Source organism: Bactrocera oleae, chromosome 5, assembly GCF_042242935.1.
Source record: "Bactrocera oleae isolate idBacOlea1 chromosome 5, idBacOlea1, whole genome shotgun sequence".
NCBI lineage: Eukaryota > Metazoa > Arthropoda > Insecta > Diptera > Tephritidae > Bactrocera > Bactrocera oleae.
The window spans coordinates 2,263,920-2,280,337 of record NC_091539.1 but is presented as its reverse complement, the minus strand read 5'-3'; the positions used below and the strand labels follow the sequence as shown (position 1 = coordinate 2,280,337).

Here is a 16,418-nt window from a genome sequence, read left to right as displayed (position 1 = left end):
ACGTAATTGTTATTGTTTTTTAATGTTCACAGTGCAACTGTTGAGTAAATGTTGGTAAAGTGTGCTGGCATATAGTTTTCAATATTTTAAATATTAATTTTAAAAAATTAGAAAATTCAAATTTACAAACGTATGCATTGTTTTTGTTTTGTGAAATAACTACCGCCAATTCGCATAAAATTATTTTGTTAAAAAAACTGTTTTCCAATGTTATATTTGTAAAAAGCGCACAATCATTTGTTTAGACTAGCAACACATAATTACAGTTAATACTAAATATTATAAATATATTTTCAAAAATATTTTTAAACTTCTAGCGCTTAACTACGGTTATGTCGTAAGAGTGTATTACAACTTAACTAGCGTTTGAGGAGAAAAAAACGTTGTTTGTTACCAACATTACTCGACTTACTCTGCGCCAATAAAGACGCTGCCATATTCAGATTCGAATTTGTTTGATAGTAATTGCCTGTGCCGCCCAGCACGCCAGCGCCAGCACCAGCGACCGCCGCCAAGGCAGCCGCATTAGTGTTGAGCGCGCTGATGTTGGGCAGTGCGTTGAGGCCGCCAGCCGCGCCGAGACCAGCTGCAAGCAGCGCGCTCAAGCCGGCCGCGCCGCCGTGTATATTACCGACACCAGCAACACCGGCGCCACTATTGCCAACAGCAGCGCCGCTAGCTGCCGCATACGCGGCCATATTCATAAGCTGATTGGCGCTGAATGGCAGTGGCGACGGCAAACCGGTATAGCCGGCGGCCGCAGCGGCAGCGGCGGCTGCTGCAGCGGTGCTCGAACTGCTCGGATAGTTGGACATTCCGATGGCTATGTTTTATATTGCAAATGCATTGTTCATTTTATTAGTTGATGTTGATTTAATTGATTGTGTTTACATATTTAGTTAATTAGTTGGTTAGTTGTACGGTTGATTGGTTAGTTAATTGATTGCAGGCGTGTAAAAGAAACAAATAAAAAAGACGATACAAAATTTACATTATACACTAGTCATAAATAGAGCGTTTACTGTGCACAGTTTGTGCTTATGTAAATTTGCAATTATTGGCAATTATTTGCTGAAAAAGTAACGTTATTACTTTCGAGTCAACAGCTATTTTTTTCCCGCGGCGTAACTCGCCAGCGCACATTCTTGCAAAGAAAAAAATGAAATTTGCAAATTTACAACAAACTGTGTACACCGGCATTATAAAAACATATTTTTCAATTGCATGCTGTTCCTCAGCTAATAACTAGCTCTAGCGTAATTAAAATCGCATATATTCCCATTATTATTATTGTTAGCGACTAGCTCGTTTGCGCGCTTGCTTACCTGCCGGTGCTGCTGCGCTTTTCTTCGGCATATTGTTGTTGTTCAGTAATGAACCACTGCCTGTTGTTGGTTTTGTTGTTATTATAGAATTATTTATACGCGGTTGATTGGTTGCTAATAGCGAATTGTTATTATTGCTAATATTTTTGTTGTTATTGCTGCTGGCGCTGTTGGCTTTGTGTCCGCTGTTGTTCGCATATATAACCGCGGTTTGTAAATCACGACCACCACCTGCAAAAGAAAACAGAAATTGTAGAATTAACAAACAAAAAAAATACGTATAAAATGCAAGCTTTTATTTACTATGCAACTTAAGGGTAAATTGTAAAATAAAAAAAAATATAACAAAAATTTAAAAAAATAAAAAAAAAATATAACAAAAATTTAAAAAAATATAACAAAAATTTAAAAAAATAAAAAAAAATATAACAAAAATTTAAAAGAATAAAAAAAAAAATATAACAAAAATTTAAAAAAATAAAAAAATATATAACAAAAATTTAAAAAAAATAAAAAAAATATAACAAAAATTTAAAAAAATAAAAAAAAAATATAACAAAAATTTAAAAAAATAAAAAAATATAACAAAAATTTAAAAGAATAAAAAAAAATATAACAAAAATTTAAAAGAATAAAAAAAAAAATTAAAAAAAATGTATTTAAAAAATAGTAAGTTTAATATTTTAAAAATATGCCTGTAAATTTTTAGGACGAAAATCGCATTATTTATTAAGAAAAAATGCATTTAATTGTTCCGCCTCAACTCGACGCTCGTCCATGGTCGAAACTTTAAACGGAAAGTTCTCAACCGATTCTTACGAAATTTGGCACACATTTTCTTTGTAGTGTGTGTAAGTGTTAGCTTCTAGTTATACCACAAAAATGACACACAAAATTTCAAAAACTACCCTTTTTGACCCAAAAAATGTCGGAAAAAAAGGTAAAAATTTCCAGTGCCAGTTTTTGGTTTTTTGACTTGTTTGTTATTTTTTGGGATAACTAGATGATACATGTTTCATGAACAAGCTCCAACCTGTTTTTTTTTTAATTCAGATAGCGGAAACTGAAGCTAAAAAGCACGCCAATTGATGCCTTTTGCCGCGAGAGCCAAGAAAACGATTGCCATGCGGCCATTTTGAAAAAAAAAAATAAAAATTGTATATCAGATTATCATATTTTAATAGTATGTACTTAATAAACATGCTGAGTTTCATTATCATTAATTTATTTTTTCCGTTTCAAATAAGCCTCCAAAAATTGGCCTAAATTCAAGCGTTTACATTTATCGCCCCCCTTAAGGGGTTACATGGGCTTTAAATAACAAAAAAAAAATTGTTAAATTACAAATATTAAAAAACAAAAAAGAAAAGAAAAAAAAGTCGAGAAATTTCCAGATTCGACTGTCACGCGAAACAGTGAGGCTAACCGCGCAAATTCGTCACTCTAGTAGCCAGTTGTAGCAGTGCACAATAGTATTACGAATGTTACGAGTTAACTAAACCACTAAAATCGACGAAACGCCTAAAGGATTCAACAGATTCTCTCGTCTTCAGACTCATCTCATAGCAAAACAGATTTAAACCTTTGAAACAAATATTTAATATTCAAATATATTCAAAGCCATGAGAACCACTCGCAGGCGAAATATTGAAGCTACTTCGAGTTCCTTCTTGCTCAGACAAAAAATTATTTATATTAATTAAAATATTACATAACCAGTGATCTAACCAGCCTTTGGTATTCCACTTAAATCGGGCACCAAGTAATTTTTGTTAAGTTCCGTCGGAAACACATATTTCCACGCCCACTTCTTGGTTGATCCCACCTCCTAAAACCAAAAAACTCGAGTCATTTTTCGTTCAAGCTGCGTCGTAAAGGCATATTTCTAGAACGTTCGTCCGTTGACCCAAAATCTTAAACCTTTCATTACTGATTTTTCTTATAAGTCTCGTCGAAATAGCACGTCTCTGCGACCTCTCGTCCATTGACCTAGTTAAAAACTCAACGCTTTGCAACATTTAATTATTTGCTGTAAATGCTCAAACAGCTGATTTGATATCACAGTACCGAAAAAAAAAAATCTAAACAAAAACTCACAAAAAATACGAATTTTTCGCTCTCTTTTCTCGTGTTTATTTTCGCGCAACAAATCATATGATTGCCCCCGTGGTCACTTGGTTATTTACATTTGCGGCGTCGCTGTCTGCCGTTTTTTTTTGCGCTGCTGCACGCGCTGCCAACGAAAACCAATACAAACAAAAAATGCCGGCAATTTTAGTTGTTGCTGCTCAAATCACATTGGCGCTCTCATTTATGTTGTCTGCTCTTTTTTGTTTTGGACTTTTGGCTTTTTTACTTTGCTTAGTTTTTACGCTGCGCTGTCTCGCTGACAAAGCGCCTTGGTTGCGTCGCTGTTTGGCGGCATGGCTGGCTGGCTGGTCAGTGTTGTTGGTGGCGACCGCTGCGCGCCATAAACGAAATAGAAATACAAACAAAACGACTGATAGCAAAGAGTTGTAGAGTTGCGCTGCTAATGAGCGCGTTCTTTTCGTGTTTTACATGTGTTTTTGTATAACTTATATAGATTTATATATTTTTTTGAGAGCGAGTGTACTTTGCATGTTTCAGCAACAAGTTTGAGTCGCAAAAATAAAGTTGAAAAAAAAAAAAATAAATAGATATGTAATAGGCATGTGTGAGTACATAAAAATGTGTTACATTCTTTGTTATACATTTCGATTTTAAATGAGGGTTGGCCGAGTTCCATTTTTATTGACGCGCGCGTGTGTGTGTGTGCGTTAAAAGCTCAGTGGCAACACACTGTTCAACGGTTTGTGGGAAAGTAATTGAAAGTAATGTGGTTTCAGCTTCGATGTGCAATGAAATCGGAAAGTAATAAGGAAAAATATGTTTTGATTGTGTGGCTGTATGTACAGATGTAAATATGTATGTAAGAAAATATGTCACTTATCATTACAGTTTTATTTCCACATATTTTCTGCATAGAATTTAATTATTTTACAATTACTCTTCTTCTTACGCATTCTTTAAGAGCATAAGCATATTTTGGTATTTTTTTTATCTGAAGAGCGAGATCTTTGCTATGCTATGCCGTAACAGCATCGCTTCAGCGACATTATACGCGAGTTGTAGAAAGAAAGCAACCTTTCTCCAATTTCGACCGATTGAAAGCGAGTCGCTTTTTCGAGGTCTTCTTTTGTTCTGGCCAGAGTAAACCGTAGGAGGTCCACCGAACTACTGGCTCTTAGCAAAGCCAATCTCGCTGCAATTGTAGGTGTTCGGACTGGACATTGTCGAATAAGTTTACATGCGGTTGGCCTAAATATTCTATCGGACGTTCTTGGCCAAAGCTGTATTGAGAAAGATGGTGGAATCAACTTGTCACTTCCTTCACTATTGCACGGCTTTTGCCAGATTGAGATTGAAATATTTTAGTAGACACAGCTTTGACGAACCTATTGTAGTGCCTGGGATTTGTATTAATCGGCTTAATTAATTTGTTGTAAGCTTAAAACGCTTCGTCGATTTATGAGGAGCTGGTGATCCACTTTTAGAGGTTTATGTGTAACTCAAAGAACAAATATCTGTACCTGTAAGTGAGATCCAGCGATTTTGGATCAACTCTACGACGAACCTAATCCATTTTATATTATATACTTGTACGTTTGAAAAGTCTGCCAGCTACTTAGAAAGTGAGAATACAGGAGCATACGTTGTACAGAAAGGGTGGCTTATGGTTCAATGTACTCACTAATGTGAAGTAGTAAAGCAGTAGGCGCTTACGACGGGCTCAAGCCCACTGGCGGCAAGAGGTCAAATCAAAGTCTAACTAACTCTGTCAAAACGACATGAGACTCACGTCACAAGTCACAGATATCGACACTAATGAACCAAAACTCTTGTAGTCCAAAGCGTTAGGCGACTGTACAGTCCATAAACCCTTCATCTCTTCGTCTGGAGTTCTGCAAAAACGAAAAGTTTTGGAAAAATAGCAAATCTGGGATTGAATTTATAGCAATTTTCTCTCGCCGCAATACAAAAAATATTTGGAGAGTATATATGAACAATTACCACAATATTTATAGCAATTGTCGAGTACCCAAGCTGTCATAACTCAAATGTCTACACATTCTATGCGCGCTACTGTAAAATTAAATAAGAAACTACACATTGAACTGCCCTGATGCTATCCACGACAGAAATTGCTCATGTTTGCTTTAGGCAATTGAATTTTCAGCAGTGATTTATTATAAGGTCGAAGGGATTTATATTGAAAAAAAAAATTTTAAAATAGACTAAGTAAAACCAAAATATAAATTTTACAAAAATTAAAACTGTTCGAAAGCATAAAAACGTGTTTTTTTGTACAATTATGACTGTTTGGTTCCCGTCACTTTCAAGCACATCTACAAAGGCTGCCGCTGACTGCGTGCTGGTGATGTGCTGAAACGCGAGAGCGGCGTATTCGACGCTGAATGACGTCATTACCACTCCTCGTTGTTTTTTTAGTATTCCTCCTCGTTTTAAGTATATACATATGTACATAACTACACACATACGTACATTTTTGTTAATGAAAGATGAGTATATTTAATCGCCTAAGCAAGCACGTGGTCACCCAACAGGTTTTCTCGCTATTTTCAGTTTTATTTTGATTTTGATTTTCAAGGCGCCAGACGTCGCGCAACAACTTTTATGTCAATCGGTCGTGTAAAATTACATGCAAACCCAAAATCAGAAATAAAAAAATTATATTAAAAAAAAATTATTAAAAAAAAAGTATATGAAAAAAAAAATTATATAATAAAAAATATAATAGAATTAAAAAAAAAAATTTATTTAAAAAAAATTTTAATTAAAAAATATTATATAAAAAAATTAATTAAATTAAAAAATAATAATAATAAAATTAAAAAACTTAATAGTATTTAAAAAAAGTAAAACAAATTTATAAAATTGAAAAAAAATAAAAATTGACATTCACAAGCGCGGCGCTTGGCCATCAAATGGAAAGAGCAAAAAACCAATAAAATATTTTGTAACAATTTTGAAATCGTTCACATGTTGCGGAGCTCGTGTGCGTAAAGCCAAAGTGAGTGGCCAGCGGAAGCAAAAATCAAATCAGACGAGCGAGAAGGCGGCAAATGCTGGCGCAGCGGCTGATGAACCACATGCTTGAGTACGAACGGCGGAGCATGAGGGGCAAAAGCTTACGACAACATTAGTGAGTTCGTGCACGTGGTCGGCAAAAATAAACACTGGCGATTTGCCACCAAAAAGATACTTCAGTTTGCTGCTAACGAACGGCTTAACAAAAAAACACAGCGTCTTCGGCCAAAATGAACAAAAATTTCGGTTGGGTAATGAGCGAACGCTTAGAAAAAATTTGGAAATAAAAATATTGTGTGCTGTGACACGGGCAATAAATTGCACCTAGTGTGAAGTGTGTTAAAATTAAAATAAAAATAAAAAAATAATGAAAAAAAATAAAAATAAAAAAATAATGAAAAAAAATAAAAATTAAATATAAAATATAAAAAAAATATATTTGAAAAAATAAAAATAAAATATAAAAAAGAAAAATAAAATATAAAATATAAAAAAATATATATAAAATATAAAAAAATATATAAATTAAATAAAAACAAATTATTAAAAAAATATACAAAATAAAAAATTAAATATAAATAAAAAAATAACATAAAATATAATAAAAAAAAAGATACAAAAAATAAGAGACAAAAAATAAAGTAAAATAAAAATATGTAAACAATAGACAATAGTTGAATAAAAACATAATAAAAATAATATATATATATATTATATAAAATATAAAAATAAAATATAAATAAAAAATAAATATAATGTACAAAAAAAATATATAAAATAAAAATAAACTAAAAAAAGCAATTAAAAATAAATAAAAACTAAAACAAAAATTAAAAAATAAATAAAACTAAAAAAAAAAATTAAAAAATAAATAAAAACTAAAATAAAATATAAAACGGAATTGAGAAAATAAATTGTTATTAAAAATTTCACAGGCAATAAAATCCTATATAACAACAGTAGACAATTAATTTTTTTTTTTAAATACGAAAGCGCAAAAAATATTATTGCGACCAAGTTTATAACTAATTGAATGAGAATAAAACAAATAAATTAGATGACTAAAAAAAAATTAATTAAAAATTAATATTTAATAATAAATTAAGGAATAACATAAAAAAAAAATAACTAAAAATTAATATTTAATAATAAATTAAAGAATAACATAAAAATAATTTAATAAAAAAATAATAATTAAAACAAAAAAAGTAAATAATTACGCTACGCAACAAAGCTGAAGGAAAAATTTGCGACTGATGCGCTAAGAGGTCTGTGGAGGTATTTGAGGTGTACTGATAACGAATTTGAGTTCAAAATTTTCCATCATTCCATACAGCTATATTTGTCATTTTAGTTGTAGCTTGACTACAACACAAAAATATTCGAGGTGTGAGGAAATTTTTACTAGCATTTTCGATTTTAGCAACTCAAAGCTAGCTAGAAACAGTCTCTAACAGCACAGTCGCAAAATGACTGTAACTAGCGTCACTTTTTATAGAAGAAATGTGATGAAAAAAAGAAAAAAATTTCCAAAAAATTTTCTAACAAAATTTCTTTGAAACATTTGCACTTGAGTTCGGCCATGCCAAACAACAAAAATCGTCTAGAGTAATGTCAAGTTAAACCGTTTGAAAAAAATAAATATACACATATTGTACATATAAACATGGATCTGTAGCTGTATCTAAAAATATGAAGCCTAACATTAATCTTTCGGCGTGCCCACTAAACTTTTGAAAAAAGAAAAATCATAATTATCTTAAGCATTAGTGAAATTTATGAAAAATGACGTCAAAAGTACAAACACACTAGAAAAGAGGAACAAGAATGAAAAAAAAATATGTGTACAAGTACATACCCTTAAAAGCGAGTTCAAAAGCAGCGCGAGACTGTATAACTTATTGTGTTAAGACACTACGAACTTTGCGCTATCATTAGGTATATGTATATAAAAAGCAATAATAACTGTAAATGCGTGTGTTAGAAGTTTAATTGGAGGAATTACTGCTAAATGAGTGCTCAAAAACATAAATGAATAAAGAGTACTATAATACTCAAAAAGCAAGCGATAACAAAGATATGTGAAAGAAATACTGACACAAGTCAATGGAAGCGTATGTTATAAGAGATAGGTGGCTCACTAACCGTGCGTGCAGGCTGGGGGTGGCAGACCACAGCGGTATCGGAACAGGCAGCTGTAAAGCCGATGAGTTGGCAGGGCATGGTACCCTAGTCTCGCTATCAATAGAATGGCAACCGATCGGTATTTCTCACTTCTCATATATACTACTAGATCCAGCTGGGCTTCGCGGAAACTTGGCCAGCGCTCGGCGACCATCGGTTCATGCGCTGCCGCAAGTTCCGTTTGGCACAAGAGCGATCGTAAGAGATGGAGAGTTTTCGAAAGATAAACACGATTTGGGAAATATAAAGTCAACTGGTTCATGTCGACCCAAACGGAAAGCCGCGATATCAACCTAACGGTAATGAGAAACATGTGGCTTTACGCCGCTAAAGGTTACAGGCTTCAAAAACACAAAAAAAAAAATTGATTGTCTTATTTAATTCCATAACATCTCTAGAATATTGTGCTAAATTCTCAAATTGATACCAGTAATAGTTTTAGAGTTACAGCTTTGAAAAGTCAGCTATATAGTCACTTAAAACTTTAAACGCGTTTTTCAAACAAATTGTGTTTTAAAAGTCGGTTGTCAAGATTTCTCGCGAACTACTCAACCGAACTTAATGAAATTTTACACAGATCTTTGAGATATAATTCATAAGGTCTTGAATTCAATTACAACTATCTGCTTTCAATTAAAATTATTTAAAACAAAAAAACGTCGAGAAATGTTCATCAAAATTTGCATATTTTTGTAAAAAAGTCTGCCAAAAATACAATTTTTACTTTTTGTGTTTTTTCTTCGTTCAATAACTAGTTAATGGTCTTAGTTCAAATACGTATTTTTGTTTTTTTACTTTAGATGATATTGTCAGAAGTTCTGCGAGAGCAGCTTTTTTCAGAGTGACTTTTGGAAATCAAATCGTAATGACCGAGTTTTGAGTATTTTTCATTGAAAATTTCACAAAATCGTTAACAAATATGTATCTTCGGCATAATAAAAATTTTGAATAAAATATTGCATTTTTTAAATGAAAAAAACAATATTTTCGAAAATAGGGCGTTTTTTGCTCGACGAAACCCATGTAACCGCTTGGAGGAGTGGAAAACAGTTCTTATCGTTTACTCCTAGCAGTGTTTTAAGGTTATACTATATATTATCTTTTCCAACTGTTTATTTGTATATAAGGCGTATATGCTTGTATGTATGCCTTGAGACAGCTGCTAAGAGCATTTCTCAAGTACTAGTATACCCTTGATTGAATCGAACTACCATTTCAATTAGTGCATTACAAGCTTGTCGTGGACGGAGTTATGCTCTATAATTATGCGCACATACACAGACACACGCGTTGCTTGTCAATTATGCAGCATCAGATGTATGCACGCAGCGCGCTCCCTCCAACGCCATACATAATTCAACTTTGACCCAACCAATTGAGGGATTAAACTGGCGTTGCTTCATAAGATGCGCAGCCAAATATGCAGAATGCAACGCTGCGTATATGTGTGTGAGTGTAGTTATGTATGGCTGCCTGCATTAAACCGTTATATACTTGTATTATTTATAATATAAATGCATATGCTGTTAGGCGCAAGTCACGCTGAGCGCAGAAAGGCTGTCTCGGATAAGTAAATAATTAGCAAATGTTTACCGTTAGCTTGCACATATTGAAGTATGTATATGTATATAAAACTATGCACACATACGCGTTGCAATATTTCGTTAATAATTTAAACATGGCAGCGACCGAACTGTTTATCTTGATTATTAATTAGAAGACGAATTTTCGGTTGGCGACCTAGACGTGCTGCTTTCTGCGTGTGGGTTGGGCAAAGACAAACTGGCGTTTGCAACAAGCATGAGCAGACACACAACACACACACACATAAACGCCGACTGCAAGGATTAACAGACCGAACAACAGGAGTTTAGCGTGCTTTAGCGGGGTAGGGAGGCGCTAAGCAATCCAGCAGCGTAGTGGTTGGGCGCGCGAGGCCTTATGAATAGCTTGCGTTATTGCAACAGCGGTTAGATAGCATTTGTTTTGCTAAAACACACGCTGGAACACAAACAAAAGACGACTGAGGGCACGGTGCGAGGCGCGGACGGCTGCTAAGAAGTTTCTTTGCTGGGCGGCGCCGTAAACTGCGATGTTGGTGATTAAGCAAAGCACGTTTGGTAAATATTTGTATTCACATAAGTTGCAAGGATTTGTCGCCAGCAGCGTCCGAAACGGGCTTAGTTGCGTCACTGTCAGTCTTCAAACTGAGTTTATTGAATATGCACTACTCATGCCACGGATAGTTAAAGATTTGCAGTGGTCTGCAATTGGAGCAACCGTGAGACCAATGCTTTATGCTATCAATAGCGTATGCGTTAGCGATGACAAGTGAGCCGCAAACCACCAGTCTTACAGCGTGACTAGAGTTTGTCAGTCTACGAGTGCGTCTACGCTGCTCCAACGAACTTTTAGTACCGGTTTGCTCGGGACAGAATTGTGAAAAAGTCACTAACAAGCACGAACGTCAAAACTTATGTACTGTCCGTTAGCAGCGCTTCTCTATAACTATTTCAGTCCAACGTAAGAGAACTGTCAACAAAACCTTTATTGCTATGACGTAACCGTCGTTTTAACTAAGATCAAATAATACAGCAAAGTTAAGTACTAAGTACTTAAGTCGAAGATCCGTCGTCGTTAGTTTTCGTTTTTTTCGAAGCTAATTCAATCTTAGCTCGCGTAAAACTCCACTTTTGTGGCTGGCTCACTGTTGGACCAAGAAAAAGCGAAAAGTAGTGGGAACAACTGTCACACAGCTGCAAGATTTTCATCGGCTGTGAAGTGCAACATAGACTTAATTTAGACACAATTATCCGTACAAACTTCTGTGACAACTTTCTGATGCGTCCACACTACTGGACTTGCTGTCACTCCAAATGTCAAAAGCAGTGCCAAGAAACACATCTGTCCAAGCCAAACCCGACTTTGCGCTGCGCTAGCGAGTTGTAGTGGGAGCTTTCACTCAACTTCGACATATTTCACTTCGTATTATTGCCAACTTATTGCGCAAAATTTGACGCGTTTCGTCTTGGGATTACAACATATTCGGACCTATGCAAAGGCAAACAAGCCACGCCCTGGCATTCACGCTTGTAAAACCACACCGCACCCCACCCGCTTCTTGCAACTTAAGCAAACACACATAAGCAGCACAGCTTTACTGTGTACACACTCGAGATATTGCAAATGCGTAACTTAAGGAAAACAACCACGACCACACACCACACTGCGCTGCAAACTGCAAGCAACCGCGCCTTGCACAGCCGCCATCTTCGAAGTAATTGCATTAGGCCTTTGTTATGCAATTAGCATAAGCATATGCGTTTACTTGAGTACTTATGTGCATGTAAGTTGCCGTTAAGTACACCTATACAAGCGGCCACTAACCAGCGGCCAGCGCACACGACGCACACACACGGCGGCGCCAAGGTTAGCGCAGCAAACAAAGTCCGAAATTTCAACAACCACCCACCCACCTATGTTACGGTCACTTGGCTGAGCCTACCACCACAGCACAGCACAGCACAGCTCAGCTCGGCTCATTTCCCGTTATCCTTGGCAGCGCCATATCTGCGGCTGACGCAAATGCATTTGCTGCTGAAGACATTATAAACATAATTATAATTATTTGATAACGCCCAACCAACTGTGCTTGCTACGCCTGCCTGCCCCACCAACACCGTTGCCGGCAGTCAGCAAATATGCGTGGTTTCTATTGAATGTGGCATTTGGAATATCATATTTGAATTTCGGTTGTCATGCCGAAACTATGCAGGCGTTGAATTATTGACGATTTTTAGTAACCAAATATTATTGGAATAAGACTTGTTTGACTGCAGTTGCTCTGGTATGGGTGCATTAATTTGCATTGCTGTTGTCGAACGGAGTTATTGTGTGGTCAGCAGTCGACAAAGCGCAGTGTTGCAATACAATCCCAAAGGAAGGCAGCTTTGCAATTACTAATTAAGATAATTATCTTAAGAGCTGCATGTTGCAACTGCACTTTTGGCTTCTGAAAATTGGTAAGTACAGCATGGTCTAACACAGAGACACGCATTTATAAGACCTCACTCGTACTCGGTATTCCCAATTATTTTGTGTATTCGACTTAAAAGATCCGAAATCTATTTATGGAAACAGAGGGAGTTGTTCTAACTTGTCGCTGCAAAATGAGTTGTCTAAAATACAACAACTATTATTATTATTTTTTTTTTGTTATTTCTTATTTTTTTCACATTTTGTTAACGTTCAATAAGAGCCGAGCATGAACTAAAGCCAATGGTCTATGACTAACACCAAAAAAGCTTTCTCAAAAACAAGCAAAATATACCTTAAATTGAATTCTTGTCTATAGTACATTCAGGAACCCCTCAAGAACCGAATTTGTAAAACAAAAAATAGACGTAGAGCGATAATTAGAAGGCAGATATAACTCATGTAAGGACTACTGCTTTTTCATATATATGATTTCGAGGCTTTTTGAAGGTCGAAGGCCCAAAAAAATGTATATATAAATGATTAACATGACAAACTGCGTCGATTTACTAAACGATGGAAAACAAGCGCTTGTATGGAAAACTTTTTTATTTGAGCAGGTATCTGCACGAAATTAAGCATGGCTTATTGTTTAGAAAAATTATGTAATCTCCGCAGCAAATTATTCAGTTCGTATCACTATAGTAATTCTTGTAAGAAACTGAACCCAAGTTAACGTTTTTTTTTTGTTTCCAAACAAGTAAGACAGCACTACCTAAAATTATGGAAAACAAGGCTCAAAATGTCTAAATTTCTTCTTTTTGAACACTTTGCGTCAGTTTTTGAACTCAATTGAAATTGAAATGAAACATTTTTACTAGAGCAATTTATTAACAGTACAGCATAATATATTTTTATATAAACTAAAATCTTGAAATCTTAAACTAAAATCATAAAATCTTAGACTAAAATCTGCAAATCTTAAACTAAAATCTTCAAATCTTAAACTGAAATCTACAAATTTACACAATTTCCTCAAGTCCAAGCAAATCTTCAACTAAAATCTGCAAATCTTAAGCTAAAATCTGCAAATCTTAAACTAAAATCTTCAAATCCTAAACTAAAATCTTGAAATCTTAAACTAAAATCTGCAAATCTTAAACTAAACTCTTCAAATCTAAAACTAAAATCTGCAAATCTTAAACTAAAATCTGCAAATCTTAAGCTAAAATCTGCAAATCTTAAATTAAAATTTTCAAATCTTAACTAAAATCTTCAAATTTTAAACTAAAATCTACAAATTTACACAATTTCCTCAAGTCCAAGCAAAACATTAAATACACATTAAAGAATTAAAGACACTTAAGCAAGGAAGACGCCAGCGAGGCACACTGCACTACATTCGCAGCTAGCCGAGGAGAACCCATTGTTTAAGCCAAACACTAGTAAAATTGGTAAACAGGATATTACACGCAGGACAACAGTGATTACGCAAACAAAACAGTGGTCAATATGTTGGTGAACAAGTGCAGCAAATTGAGATAAATTGGAAAACATACCAAACAAGCACAAAAGGCATACATACAAGCCCAGTGTGACAGTACGCACAAGAAAAGCACGAACGAAACGCACAAAATGCATGGATTAACAAGACTAAGCAAGCAGTAGGCCATGTCTTAGCCATTTTAGCGGAGTAAACAGAAATGCAACTGGCAGGATACATGTGGCACACACAGGCAGTATACACGTATGCATGCAGCCGCAAGACAAGGCAATAAAGGCAATAAAGGCTGACAGCATACAGCTAGGCTGCATGTGTAAAACGGCTGACAGTTTAAGAAATTGGTGAAATTTGCACATTTCGGTTAGACAACGGTCACTTAGTGATCACTGCAGTTGCCAAGTAATGCGCACAAGCATGGCGTGGCAGCAACATAGACACACACACACACACACAAGCACATATTTTTTGTGGCCTAGAATTTACATTTTAAATGCCTACAAGTGTTTTATATTTACATTTCTTACAGTTGAGTGGCTTAAGCACATTTTGCGGCCAATTTGCTGAGACACACTCGGCCGTGCGAAGATGACGTGTGTGTGCATGTGTGTCACTGAAGTTAATGGTCATTTGTAGGAAGGAGTCAGTTAATTGCTTTAGGAAAATATACTGCAATGAAAACGAAAGTGGTTTTTGCTTAAGAATATAGTTGTTGTTGTATTTACACACAATTCGTGACAAAGAAGTCGGAGTATGGCGGGCGCGTGTGAAACGTGCGTGGGAAACTCGCTTTGAAAGTAAAAGTGTGCGTACGGTTGGTAGTGTAAATTATTGTGTTATATTTTTGTTGATGGCAGGCATGGTTTATTTGGAGAGAATGGACGATTTGAAGCTGTTAAATTTAATGAAATTTAAAGCCGGTACAAATATGTGGAGTTTAAACGACAGACTACACTAAGAGCTGTAGCAATGATAGATAATTCAATAATTTTTTTTTCATATAAAAAATTCAATATTTTATTCAAATTTTTTATTATGCCGAAGCTATATATTTAATAAAGATTTTGTGAAATTTTCAAAGAAAAATACTCAAAACTCAGTCATTTACGGCAGTTCCTCGAAAGAAAGCTGCTTCTTTACTTCTTTTTCAAAGCTGTACCTCCAAACTATTACTGGGGGGATCAACTTGAGAATTTAGGGCAATATTCTAGAGGTATTATAGAATTAAATAAGACAAAAGTTCTATTTTTTTTTTTGCTTTTTGAAACCATGTAAACCGTTAAGAACTAAGTTCTAAAGCTTTTGCAGCTGCTATAAACTGCTCTAGTACATGTTTGGGGCAAACGAAGCAGCTTTGTAAATCACGCTTTCAAACTCACGCCAGACAACTTTTGTCTTAGTAGTTCTTTATATTTGATAAAACTTTTATAGTGTAGAATCTGCACATATGTATGTATATCTAGCAGTACAGTTTAGCACTACTAACACACAGATTTCTCAGAAAAATTGCTGAGATGTTTAGAGATACTTCTTTATTATGCGACTAAATTTCATTTTTTTTCTCAGTACAGGGTAGCTAATGCCTGTGAACACAGCTTACTACTTCGCAGAAACTACCACTAAGCACGCACCATACAAGTATAGCTGACAAAGCCACATATCGTAAGCAATAAAATTTTCATAAAGGTAATGCTCGCTCCAACTCTTCTAACTAAACTATTATACGCAAGGAGAGTGGAAGTGGGATCAGGTAGTGGCAGAAGCTTTGTGAAAAGGCTGAAAAGGGGGGCTTTGGCATACCAAACTTCTGAGAACAAGTCACAACTGTGTGTTAAGAGAAGCAGGAAGGTGTGTGCACTATAATTATAATGCATGTAAGTAGACACTAGAGTCCACTGAGGCGGTGGCTAAAGCAAACTAGCAGCAGGTGTACAAATATATCGAATGACAGGCCTAACCACAAGCGCACAGTGTTGCGTGTGGCTATGTGTAGTGGCACAAGGCTTGAGTTATGTAATCAACAGTGGGGTACGAGTGTACAGCACCGAAATTTCACTAATTTTCAATAGTAAATGCAATCAAACCAATATATGTGCACACGCACGCACGCACGCACACACACGCATGTAATAAATTGCAAATGTATTGGTTGGTCGCACGGCTGACAAGCGTTGCGTATTTCAGCCTAAAAGCTGTCAGAGCGAGGAGCCAACTGCGTGCAACACGTTCGCCCATTGGTGGAATGAGCAATGCCTTGGCCAATAACAACGTTTACAACAGCAGCAACAAAGTCACTCGTGCTG

At 35.4% G+C, this 16,418-nt stretch overlaps 1 protein-coding gene across 2 annotated transcripts in view; it reads right to left on the bottom strand.

Moving 5' to 3' along the window:
- Positions 1–16,418, bottom strand: part of sno (strawberry notch) — a 32,742-nt gene that overhangs the window by 6,384 nt on the left and 9,940 nt on the right. The window contains exons 3-4 of one of the 2 annotated variants that reach the window (XM_036359385.2): positions 1,326–1,556; positions 413–823 (exon numbers count right to left, since the gene is read on the bottom strand). In XM_036359385.2, the coding sequence (XP_036215278.2) occupies positions 413–823; positions 1,326–1,556 (642 nt within the window). The remainder of the gene's footprint in view (positions 1–412; positions 824–1,325; positions 1,557–16,418) is intronic. The other variant, XM_014237547.3, reaches the window with a different exon arrangement.